This window comes from Pinus tabuliformis, chromosome 4_2 (genome assembly GCF_031772625.1).
Source record: "Pinus tabuliformis cultivar Carrire ecotype Pingquan chromosome 4_2, CPIR1, whole genome shotgun sequence".
Classification (NCBI taxonomy): Eukaryota; Viridiplantae; Streptophyta; class Pinopsida; order Pinales; family Pinaceae; genus Pinus; species Pinus tabuliformis.
Genome location: NC_142304.1, coordinates 1,026,678,308 through 1,026,691,570, shown reverse-complemented (window position 1 = coordinate 1,026,691,570; position 13,263 = coordinate 1,026,678,308). Strand labels below are relative to the sequence as shown.

The 13,263-nt window shown below is 34.2% G+C and overlaps 1 protein-coding gene across 1 annotated transcript; it reads left to right on the top strand.

Annotated features, from left to right (window-relative positions):
* The first annotated feature begins 5,551 nt into the window (after positions 1 to 5,551).
* On the top strand, positions 5,552 to 6,993 carry LOC149173116 (geranylgeranyl pyrophosphate synthase, chloroplastic-like). The gene has a single exon (XM_089427879.1). The coding sequence runs from the start codon at positions 5,602 to 5,604 to the stop codon at positions 6,760 to 6,762; it is 1,161 nt and encodes a 386-aa protein (XP_089284005.1). The 5' UTR covers positions 5,552 to 5,601; the 3' UTR covers positions 6,763 to 6,993.
* Positions 6,994 to 13,263: the final 6,270 nt, after the last annotated feature.

Sequence of the window (13,263 nt, the reverse complement as noted above, 5' to 3'; positions counted from 1 at the left end):
CTGGTAGTGGAGGTTATCAAGAAAGGTCCAAAAACATCAGAGTGGATCCTTTCTAAGACTACATGTGCTTTGTTGTCCCGATCATGTAATGTGGATTTTGCATACTAACCCAAGGTAAATCCTTTGCATACACCCTGTTTCTCAAGTGCTCCCTTAGGGAGGTCAATGGTTATTTGATGCATAATAGTCAAGGAACCATGATGAAAATGTCCAAATATGTTGTGCCAAAGTCCATTGACATCGCGACTCTCCACTTTCTCCATCTTACTACTTAATGTAGCACAATCTTCCACATCTAGCTTATACAAATTATTCACACGAAATTCAATTTGCTTCGCTTGTCCCATGGCTATGTGTCTCAAGAATTCTTTCCATTTTCTGAAGATCACATTATAACCATGGTATTCCAAAGCTGCAATAGAGATGAGATTTTTCTAGGGCTAGAACAAACATGACATCCTTGTGTCTGAGAGGGGATCCTGAATCCCTCTGAAAGGTGACTGTACTAATCTTGGTTGCGATGTACCTTCTATTGTCTCCTAGCTCGATGTGCATCTAGAGATGTTTCTCCTCCAAGTTACTGAAAAACTCTCTACACCCTGTCATGTGGAATTATCCACCTGAGTCCAATTACTAGACATTCCCCATCATTGTGTTGACCATGCATGTAATAAGGGTGAAGTCAAGCTCAAACTACGAAGAAAAGGCTTCACCTGTTGCTCCTCCTGAGGTCTTCTTGCTTGAATTTTTGTGTGGACACTTTATGGCATAGTGCCAAAATGCATGATAATTAAAGAATTTTATTTTGGACAAATCATTCTTCCTACCCTCTTGGTTGGATTCTGGTTTGGTTTGATATTTCTTCCATTTTCCCTCCTTTCCCTTTCCAACCAACGCAATTTTTTCTTCATCCTCACCCTTGGATAGCGACCCATCTCTAGTATTCTACCTTATCTCTTGTTATACCAAATTGGACCATAAGCATTCCCAATTCGGTAATGTCTCCCTGCCATTCATCGACTCTTTGTAGCTATTCCATATTTTGGGAAGGCCTAGAAGAGATAGGCTTACCAAGTCAACTTTTGCAACATTAACACCAACCCCATCAAGTTCATCACAAACTTGTGTAAATATACTCAGATTTTGTGGGATAGTACTATTCTTTGGCGTCTTCATATTTCAAATTTTATCCTTGAACAACAATTTCATGTGGTCACTGCTATTCTTGAACAATTTTGTGAGTGGTTTCCACATTGCAAAAGGAGATTCTTTCCCATGGATATTTGAGACAATATGGTCTCACAGTCCCTCCAAGATTATTCTCCTCGCCTTGGCTACATCTTCATTCGATTAGGCTAGGTTTTGTGCATCAGATGCTTGTGGTTTTAGAATATATGTCTTACAATATTCTAGCAATTCATTGTCATCAAGGACCACCTCCATGCAATTAAATTCGAGCTACCTTCCAAGGAATACTCTAATCTCAACCTGTTGAAGGTCATCTTCCCAACTCTAAAGAGATCCTGCTACATTGAACTACAAATTCGATCGTCATGAGAAACAACTTTGAAATTCTTGTTCTAATGTGAACCTGGCTCTGTCACCATGTATAAGTTATGGTGTAGAATTGTAACTGCTCATGAAATTTTAATCGAAATCACAAAACACAATCCTACTCTACTACTCTGCAAATGAATTCACAATTTAAAACATCAATCACAAACATACAATGAGAAGTAACACACATGCACATGATATTTTTCCAGTGGAAAAAAATTTGCTAAAATCCTCTTTTCCTGCTTGCATTAATCCAGTAAATAGAGATGTATTACAACTTCTTTCTCAATCTGAGCTCCCCTACAAGTGAATAACCTATCTCTCTGCTCACTAAGAAGCTCTGACCCATACTTATTCAATTTTTGCCTCTACTTGAGCCTCTATTTCCCTGCGTAATTCCTGAGGAAATTAGACTCCTATTATTTAGGAATTTCCTCCAAAAGGATTCCATATGATGATTTCAACCATGGAGGATGATTCACTATTTTTGGAGTAAAAAAGAAAAATATTAATTAAAAAAAAAAACTAGTTTTTCAACTCGTATTTTCAACTTATCACCCTAGGATTTTACTCAAATTTTGAGTGGAAGCACTCATTGGATGCAAAATTTAATTCCTCATCGAAGGAGTACAATGTTTCATATTTTTGGTGGACCCTGCTACCCGAAAAATGAGAATCGAAAATATGCAACGTGGGTACTCCTTGGATGAGGAATTAAATTCTTCGTCTAACAAGTTCTCTTGCTTCAAATTTGAGTGAAATTATATAGAGATAAGTAAAAAATATGAGTTGAAAAAGTAGTTTTTATTTTTTCCCTCTAAAATTTGATGATGTAATTTAATCTTATTTTATTATTTTTACTATTATTTTATAACATTCCTTAGGAGGCCCATTTTAGACCTCAAAATTTCTCTAATGTGAGTTTGGCATCGAGGTGGGCACCTTTGAAGTCGAGCCCCCTTCCTCCATTGTCATGCTTGACGAATCCCCGCTTCTAGTTTCCTGACCCGTCATTTCAAGGTGTGATACAAAATCAACTAAATAGGGATCCTGTACCTTTTCTGATTCCCTAAGGACCCAGTTTTTGTTATTAGAAATAGGGATTTGCGGGAGAATGATAAATTCTATTAGTTTATTAGGTGCCCTTACTTATGCAACCGATGAAAAAGGAAAGGAATGCTTTTGTATCCAGTAATTGGATTCTTTCCACTCTAATCTTGATATCCATATCCTCTAGTAATCCTTGTCTGAGGTTGTTGTTGACCAGAACCTGCACTAGGGCCACGATGTTTATCTCCAGCTAGGAAGATTCATGATGGAAATGGATACCGAGAGCCTTATTAATGTCTTGAAATAATAATTCATCCCAGGTTTTTGGGGGAAGACTAGGAAAATGAACCCAAATTGGAACCAATTCTATCTCTCCATTTTAGCATCAAAGAGGGGAGTCTAAAAATCGAAAATAATAGGGGATGAATTAATTGTCCATACCTTCACCTTAACCTTTAGGGCATCAACCAAATGAGATTAATTCAACTTCTGTCCAACAATACTACTTTTAGAGATCTGTTAACAATGGGCGTGATATTCTCTAACATTCATGCTTTAATAATGTAAATACTAAATCATCGCCATGTTGCCCAACCGACCAATTAATCCTCAAACATTGCCTCCACCTTGTGCATCAAGACACCAACCCCCAACAGTAGGGATAAACAGTTTCAATGGTTCTTTTTGATGTATTGGCTCGTTTTCCCTTTTTTGATGGTTTCTAGAGCCACTTTCTGAGATGCATGTTCTCTCCATATAAAGGAAGGTTTCTTCCTTGAAACCATAACTTCTGTAGCTACATCTTGTAGATCTGCTTCTTTCTTTGGAACTATAATAACTTGTAATAAGTTGGCTATTATCGTAGATGCCATGGACTCCTGAGACGGAAAAGAGACTTGGAAAGCCTCAAGGAGTAAGGTACATAAGCCTTGCTTGATTCCCTAAAAAAACCCCAGAGTCATTGTTAAAGATTGAAAATCAAGCCTGGTGCATTGAATGGAGGGAGGGAGGAAGCACTAGGAAGAGTTGAACCCCAATAAATAATCCCATGACTCGTTAATCATGCCCTAGCTCCATTTAGCAAATCTAGAATATGTCATTTCATATAATCCTGAGCGTAGTGATTTTAGGCCTTGGGTTTTGGTCCCCAATCCGCTAGAAGGAAAAGGGTTCTCTTCCTCACTTTGAAGTGGAACAGCTAAAGGGTCATCCCACCCTTTCCATGCCTACAAAATTTTGTTTTCGTGGACGCAAGTGGAAACCAGAGGTTTACCCCATATATTCTATCGACTATCTTCAATTGGTTCATAGTGCACCAATTCTTCTTCTTCCCTAGAGGGCCTCGGGCGAGATCCAGATAGGTCAAATATAGTAATTGAGGAAGAAAATGCCATTTTCAAAATACGTCCAGTTGTAGGGAAAACAACAAATAAGATAGGTAAACTTCACTTAAGACAGTCACAATTTTCGAAAGCACTTGGATAAATATTGAAGTAGATTCAAGATTAAAAAGAAAAATGAAAAAATTGTCTATAGATTTAGGGTTGAAGCGCTAAGGCATCACAAAAACCCATATGGTCGTGTGTAGAGAAAAACTCTCAAATTCTATCTAATTCCATCAATGTTCAGAATATCCACTCATATGCTATTTAATTACCTATAAATTATAAAACTATTGGGTAATACAATTGGGTTCACATCAGATTAGTTTTTTCCTTAAAATATATATAGCATTTTTTTTAGATATCACAAACATTTAATGTGAGATGTAGGTGAGTGATGGAAGCTTATGATATCATTTTATTATTCTTTCAATATTCAAATATTCACTGTGTCCATGGTAAATTTGCATAGAGGGATTCGATAGATGGGTCACAATATTAAGAGATGACTTTTTTGACATGGTATCTCATAGCAAAAGCCATTTGTTTTGACAAATTTATGATTTTGAATAAATTTATTTTGGTTTTAACACTTACTCATTTTGGATTGTCTATACGAATGGATTAAAGTTAACCTTGGTTGAGGGGGCAATTAGATTTGAACTAAATAAAACTATGGTAGGAATTGTTTGAATCCTAACTCAAATATCAATAATTTAAAATGCATATAAAATAAGCTTTAGAGGAACACTAAACACTCACTAATGTTTAGATCTGTAACCAATTTAGAACATATGTATTTTTTGAGTTGCATACGTCATTGAGTTGAGCTATGATTCTAATCAAGCATAGGGAAAAAATTGATCTAGGCTCAAGCTTCGTGTATTTATTATCTAAGGTGTTTAAATCAATGTGGTAGATCCTTATGTAAAAAATGATTGAGTTATCTCTCTAAGGAGGATCTATTTTCTAAGGAAAATAATGATCTAGGTATTTAGGATGTGGATCTGCTCCATGAGGTGGGTTCATAAGTCCACCATCAAGCATATCCAAGAACCGGAACAAATCCTCACACGTTCAACTTATGATAAATGATGCATGTGCGTGCAAACATCCAATTGGGTATTGAAAAGTTTAAATTAAAATTGTCAGAATAGTTAACTAATTATAATAATCACTCGTTGAGTGACCATTCACTTTTTTTAAAATAAACTCTTTCTAGAGTTAATAATATAATTATAAGATGACAAGACGTATATTTCAATCACGTGATACAGATGGGGAGGCATTATTCTTGAGACGGATAGCCACCGACCCATTTGTCTATCTCGTGGAGAATGATTGCTGAGGGCACTGCTCCCTTTAAATCGTCTATCTCGTGGAGAATGATTGCTGAGGGCACTGCTCCCTTTAAATCGTCTATCTCGTGGAGAATGATTGCTGAGGGCACTGCTCCCTTTAAATCATTTTGTACGATAAAAGATACATGTCCCTACATGCTACAGTTGAATGATTCCCAAGGTTGTTTTTTCCCAGCAAAATATTCTATAAAACCATATACACAATTCCTCAATTGCATTATCTTGCATTCCAAGATCTATAGAGCGACGACATGGCTTGCAGCGGTATGACAACCATCGCTTACGGAGGCATGACAACTACTTGCCCTACCCTGCATGCTATACAAGGGTTTCCCATCCTGCAAAAGCATTTTCATGGAGCTTCAACCTCACTCAGGATTTTTAGTGACAAGCATCTGGGCCTCCGAGGCCGCTATTCGAAGGAGCAGTTATCTTCATATGGAGAAGCGGTATCAGTATGTAGAGCCTCAAGCAGAATTGTTCCGCTAATTGATCTTCCAGAAGAAAAGAAGAAGGTCATGGAATTTGATTTGAATAATTACATGCATGCCAAGGCAGTTGCAGTGAATGAGGCACTTGACAAGGCTGTCCCGCTTCGTTTTCCTGAAAAGTTACATGAATCCATGCGCTATTCCGTTCTGTCTGGAGGCAAGCGAGTTCGTCCTATTCTGTGTATCGCTGCATGTGAGCTTGTGGGAGGAACCCAAGAGCTCGCCATGCCGGTTGCCTGTGCAATAGAGATGATTCATGTAATGTCTCTCCTACATGATGACTTGCCCTGCTTGGACAATGATGATATACGCCGAGGAAAGCCCACAAACCATAAAGTCTTCGGCGAAGGCACTGCTCTTCTTGCAGGAGTTGCACTTCTTGCAGTTGCGATCGAGCACGTTGCAGTCTCCACAAGTAAAACTGTGGGGAGTGATAGGGTTTTGAGGATGGTTTGTGAGCTAGGTAGAACAACTGGTTCTCAAGGGGTTATGGGTGGGCAGTTTCTTGATCTTGTGAGCGAAGGGGATGCTTCTGTTGACCTTGAGACTCTCGAGTGGATTCACAATCACAAGACCGGAGTTCTTTTGGAGTGCTCGGTCGTGTGCGGGGCCATCATCGGCGGTGCATCGGAGGATGAGATCTGGAGAATTCGAAGGTATGCTAATTGCTTGGGGCTTTTGTTTCAGGTTGTGGATGACATACTGGATGTCACGAAATCGTCGGAAGAATTGGGGAAGACTGCAGGAAAGGATTTGATGAGTGATAAGGCCACTTATCCCAAGTTGATGGGTTTGGAGAAAGCAAATGAATTTACAATTGAATTGTTGAAGAGAGCTAAGGGGGAGTTATCTTACTTCGACCCGGTGAAGGCAGCACCATTGTTGGGTCTTGCAGATTTCATTGCATTCAGACAAAAGTGAAGAGCCTCCTAAAGGCATTTCCTGCGTTTGAATGGTTCATTTTGGGCTGACAATGCAGGACAATAAAGCTGTTACAGTTTTGTATGATGCTGCTGTGTAACTCTAGAGAGTTAAATCGCTATACTAAATACTCCGAAAATCTTTCAGAACTTATTTTTATATCAGAACATGTATTGTAACTTTATATTTTGAGAAATGTTTTACCTGCTTGTGATTATATTTATATAGTTAATCTTATACATGATCTCTCTGGGGACATATTGTATATATTTAATCTTAGTATAGGTCTTCTTTCGTGTCATAACAGTTGCAAATGGTTGAGATTTATCTTTTGTGGACTCTTTTTATTGTGCTTCACTTGTTGGTGCATAACCATTTTTTCTATTGTTCATGAAGAGTATTATCTATAGAGTATTATCTATAGCATTTTTATTTATACCAGCCTCCAGGTTATTATTTATAATAATCGTATTAGGTTTACTTTTAGCAAATTTATATTTGTATCATGTTTATTTTTAGCAAGTTTACATTTAGTAGTTGCTGTTATATATAAAAATATGTGGCAAGGATTTGTTATCATAGCATAGTACAATCTTGTTATCATAGCATAATACTATTGGATGGTTTTATTTATTAACTTGATTCCTTCTATCGTATTAGAGCATAATATCATTGTATGGTTTTATTTATTAATTTTATTTATTCTATATATTAGTATAGATTTATGTTAACTTAAGTTTTATTAAATATTTAGAGATAATTTTTTTTAATAAGTAAATTATTTTAAAGTGTAAAATTTAAAAAAAAATAATTGTATTAAAAAGATTTATTTGCTCTTGTCACTTAATAAATTTGTGGTTAAAATGGTGTTGCAGGGTATATATGTGTGTGAGAGGCTATACAACTTAAACTTGCAATTCCAACTATTTTTTGTTGGATTTTAAACCAAAATCACTCAACAATATACTTGAAAAGGGGCCGAAATGTAAAATAGTGAAACCACTACAAATGCATTAACCATAAGAATGTATTCTTTCCAAATGCTTTATCTAATATATAGAGATATACATAATTTACATTGAAATATTTTACTTAATTATGGACATTGAAATTATTTATTGATTGACACATTGTCTATATTAAAATATTTTTCCAATTGTAAGCGTGCATAGCTAAATATTTTCTTATGAACTACATTAAATATTTTTATTTTTATTAATATTTTTCTTATTATCATATGTCAAATTTATATTAAGAATTGAATGAATTACATATCTCTTTTTTTATTTGGAAGTAATCAATACATTTGATTAGTAATTCTTTTTGAGCATTAAAATATTTTCTAGACACATACATGGACATTTTAACTGTGTATATGTATATATACACACAATCATGGATATGATAATAGTTTATTTAAGCTATGTATTGAAATAGATATAATCAAAAATAAGATTTTTTATTTTTATTTTTATTTTTATTTTTATTTTTACTTTTAATTACTTTATATCTTAAACTTGATATAAAATTATGTTTCATAAAGAAAGAGAAAGTGAAATATTTTTATCACATCATATTCATATTGGAATTATTGATTTGTTATAATGTTTTTAATTAAAAAAACTAAATATGTACATTCTATTTTGTTGTTATTATAGCCGACAATATAGTTTATTTTTATTTTTAAAATGACACATGTCAATTCTACATTGAGCACGAAGGAAATCACACATCACCCTCATAATAGGCTATAGAATGCCCCTTTTTACTCAATCATTTTCCTCCTAAAAAATGACTAATTATACTCAGAAATTGGAGTTCACCTTATGCACTTATCCTTCTATTATTGGATAAGCCTTATCCATTAAATTGTAGCATCTTTTGAATTTGTATTTTTTAAAATTGAAATTTCATTTATAAGTTTTTTCTACACTTCTCACTTATTCATGGTTTATCCTATTCTTAATCAAGAATATTATATCTCTAACTCCATTTATGAATATTATATCTCTAACTCCATTTGTGCGCTAGCTAACTTGAAACCAAGGGGTATTTTATTTTTTTCTTTTCGTTTTTTCTTTAGTGCATGCATTGTGGAATCACAACTAGCACACATAGTTTCTTTCATGGCATTCATTGTAATGTAAGAAAATCTATTACTCTCTCCCTCTCATAATTGGAATCAACATATTTGTCTTTATTTGTCTTTTTGTCCATAGAGTCCTCTCTATTTTCTCTTCCTTTTCTTTTGTCTCATACTTATCATTGTTAGTCTTGGGTTTTTTTTTTTTTTTTTTCCAAAATACATTCTTTTGTACTTTTAATCAAAATTATTTAAAATCTAAAATGGTATCAAAACTTTTAGGATGGGACAGATTAAGAAAATCTAACATGACATCAAAACTTTTATGATACGATAAATTCAAAAATCTAATATAGTATCAATTATTTAGAAATATCTACACAATATAAAATATCATTTGCAGCACAAAAAGAAATAGATTTTAAGGGAAACAAGAATCTTTGGGAAATTTGGAAAATAAATGTGGATGTTGGAAGAAATGTGAAATACCTAAAAGATTAGGCATGTCAAGCTAATTTCAAAAATTGAGTTAAAGTGTGTCGAATAACATAATCAAACAAAAAAAAACAGTGTAAATAATTGGAAAATTTGAGAAGACTATGTCAATTGAAGAAGTTAAACTGAATTTGTTTAATTGAAACATTTCATCAAAATTAGCTTAATTGGAAAAAATTAGACTAAATTTTAAATTTTAATAATTACATCATATCTATTTTAAAATAAAATTTTTAAATTTTCAATTTAATTTTGATAATTATTAAATAAATAGTAAAAATTTAAACTCCATAAAATATTCTAAAATACTTTTATTTTTAACCATTATTAAAATTTAAAATTTATTTTTAAAATATTTATTACTTTATTTTCTTTTCTTTTAATTAAATTAATTAAATTAAAAAATATAATAATAGAACGTTTAATATACTATTTTGTCAATAAGACATCTTTAGAAATAATACTTTACCTGCCCTCTCATACCAAAAAGAACAAAAGTGATATATTTTAAACCATTCCATTGACTAGTTTGTAATCTTTCTATTTGTTTCCTCGAAAAATTCCTTTTTCATTCTTTATAAAATATTTATTTTGTCATGGAATTACACTAATTAATATAGCTTTAAACATTGTGGAAATTTATGTCACTTTGTATCTTTTGGTTGTTAAGATATATGAGTCAATGTGTGTATTTTTAACTTTTTCAAATTTATCTATCTTTTATCAATTTTTTTAGATTTATTTATTATGAGAATTTGACGGTTATTATTGTTATTATTATTATATTTATGAAATATTTATATTTAATAATAAAATGTTATAATTTTTTTAGTTATGTTTATTAATTATGTTGAGTGGTATTTTATAAGTTAGTATAGATATTATCATGGTTATAAATTAGTGTAAATATTTAAGAGATGATTTTAATGGGTAACTTTGAAGGTTTGAAAGCTAGATGAATATTTTTGAAAGGCTTTTGTAGTTGGTAATGAGGTTTTTAAGTTTATAGAGACTTATTAAGTATTTTATTTAAATCTTTTTGAACTAATCAAAATTTGTGGTTTTAGTGTAATTTTATTATAGTTATGTTTGTTTGTGGTTTTAGTATAATTTTATTATAGTTATGTTTGTTTGTTAAATAGTATTTAGGTTCCATTAGAGATAAATAGTTGAAAAAAAGAAATAGTGTAATTTTATTATAGTTATGTGTGTTTGTGGTTTGTGTAATTTTATTATAGTTTTGTTTGTTTGTTAAATCCCATTTAGGTTGCATTATAGATAAACAATTGAAAAAGAAAAAACCTTTTTAGAACAATTTTGGCTAGAAACAAAAATTTATGATTTCATCTATCCATGGAAGACAATTCAAGTTTCTTTTATATTTCCAGGTCCATTCACAAAAATAGGAAACCCCTTTTACCATGCCTGATCTCTTTTGATCCAAATGGATCCTAGAATACTCTCTAACTCTTTAAAACTCATTCAAAATATCAATACAATCGCATGGGAAGAACCCTTAGAAACATCGGAAAACACTATCAGTAGGTGAAAAACATAAGAAAATAGTGAAAACATAGCTATCGGTGGCTTGAACAGTGAATGCACAGGATCCGTTAGATCTAGCCAATCAACGATCCAGATCTGATCAAAAAATTGCAATCGGCAGTGGCAAGTGAAGGCTATCGGCAGAGACCACATGGTATACGCGACAACGATCAACGGGGTCAACGAGGACCATCGATCAAGCGCATAGATCGATGACCCACGTTGTATCACAACATCGCGTTGGTAAGACACAATAGAGTGCTCACCAAACGGCCTGGGGTTATCACGATATGCGATTGCGATCAATCGCATCGTGATATCACAATCGGCAAACACAATGGAGAGGGGCTATATGCATACATATATATGCGATGCGATTAGCCGAACCCGATGGAAATATAAACGCCACTTCATAAGATTTCAGATCCGTCAAATAGCATTTTTAATGTATTTTCATGTATTTCATTTATTAAACGAAATACAAAGGGAAGCATCGATGCAATGAAACTCGGACCCGAAGGGGTTTGGGAATAAAAACATATAGTATTTCAAATCTGCCCAAAGCCATTTTACAGGTTATTAAGTGTTTTAATGTATCTTTAAAATACAAAAGGAAATCAAAATAAGCAGGATTTCGGGCAGGCCAAAGGCGGTAGGTGGTTTGGGTTGGCCTCCGCCCGATCTCGTACATAGGCTACCACGTGTCCAGGCTACGGAGAGAGAAAACCACCCTCAACAAGCAGCTAACCCCCGTACGAAAGGGTCGCTTGAAATGAACCACGACCGTTGGATTTGGATCTCCCAGATCAACAATGGAGATGTGATATCGCAACTTATAGGAAAACCCGATAGGAGAATAGGACACATTTACGAATATCTGAAGTCTAGATGAACAATGTTTTGGCGGTTTTTCCTGTGTTTGAATGCATTTTTCTGAGTAAATAGAGAATGGTCATTTCAAGGATTTCAAAGGATTGATGCACTCATCCGTCGCAAAACAAGTGGCCACCTCCCCTGAAGTCGTTATGCAATGATTATTTAATGCTAGAAGAGGAATTTTAGAGGACAGAGGCCAGCAGACAAAAAGTCGAGAAGAGGAAATGAATAGGCAGCGCAGATTGGCTTTAAAGCCACAGAAGTCAGCAGACAGAGGCAAGCAATAGTACAAGGCAGTGCTAAGACAGAGCAATGGAGACAAAGAGTCAGTGAGGAGAGTCTGTGTACTCAGAAGAGACTGTGGGGATCCAAGTAAAGCCTTATTGTTTTATATCTGTTGTGTGAAGCTCAAATTGAGCTCACTGGTTTAAAACTCTGTTTTGAAGACATAATAGAGAGGTCACCACTAAAGCCTGGACCAGGAGATGTAGCCTAGGAGTATTGGGTGAACTCCTTATTGAAAGTGTTGTGTTTATGTGCGTTGTCTATTATGCTTCTTTACTGCTTCATTGTCTGTGTATTTCGCAATCTTATCGATCCATTGCACAAAATAACTTAGACAAATCCATGCACATGAGTGTGTAATACCTTAATAATTGTTTAAGATCTCATTATCAGATCAAGTGGTATGAGAGCTTTATGTTGCTAAGGTTAGACAAGCTTGTGCTAGATTGTTGAATGCTAACTAGGTCAAAGCTCAAATTAGGAGAAGTAGAACTGGTTGAGACTAATCCAGAAATAGGAAGAGTCTATCCTAGGAGGAAAATGGCAGAAGAAAGTCCCTTGGAATTAGAATTTCAGTTCATGGACAATTTCATGACCATGAGAGACATGGTAGAAGAGATGTATCGAGAATTTAAGAAAGGTCGAAGTGAAGATTCTTCAACCTCCAAACAAGACAAAGGAACAGAGGAACCTCTTCTAGATGGCCATTCTAAAGGCAAAGGGAAAGGAAAAGAGCCTTCTCTATCAACACCTCCTTCTAGCCCTTTGATTAAATTAGATGTAAAATTTCATTTGCCAATATATGATGGAGAATTAAATGTAGAAAAGCTAGACAATTGGATTAGACAAATTGATGTGTATTGCAGAGTGCAGAACATCGATTCAAAAAGGAGAAAGATTCACCTGGCCATCCTTCGCCTTGGAGGAACTGCCCTATTGTGGTGGCAAGGCAGGACCCAAGCTGATTTGAAGAAGCATTGTAAAATTCTTTCTACCTGGAGTGAATTTGTTTCTACCATTAAAAAATAGTTCTATCCACTAGCTTATATGCAGCAACCTATGATAAGTTGGCAAACTCTTCGCAAATTAAAGGGGAAAGGTATACAAAGTTACACCCAAAAATTTAGAAAAAAGAGCTTTAATTTTAGGAATTTCTCTAGACTCACCTGAAACTTTGCTGAAGTATATAGGTGGTCTGCATAGCTATTTGAGGCACA

Excerpts from the sequence above, each read along its gene's own strand:
- LOC149173116 (XM_089427879.1), top strand. The coding sequence starts at position 5,602 with ATGGCTTGCAGCGGTATGACAACCATCGCTTACGGAGGCATGACAACT.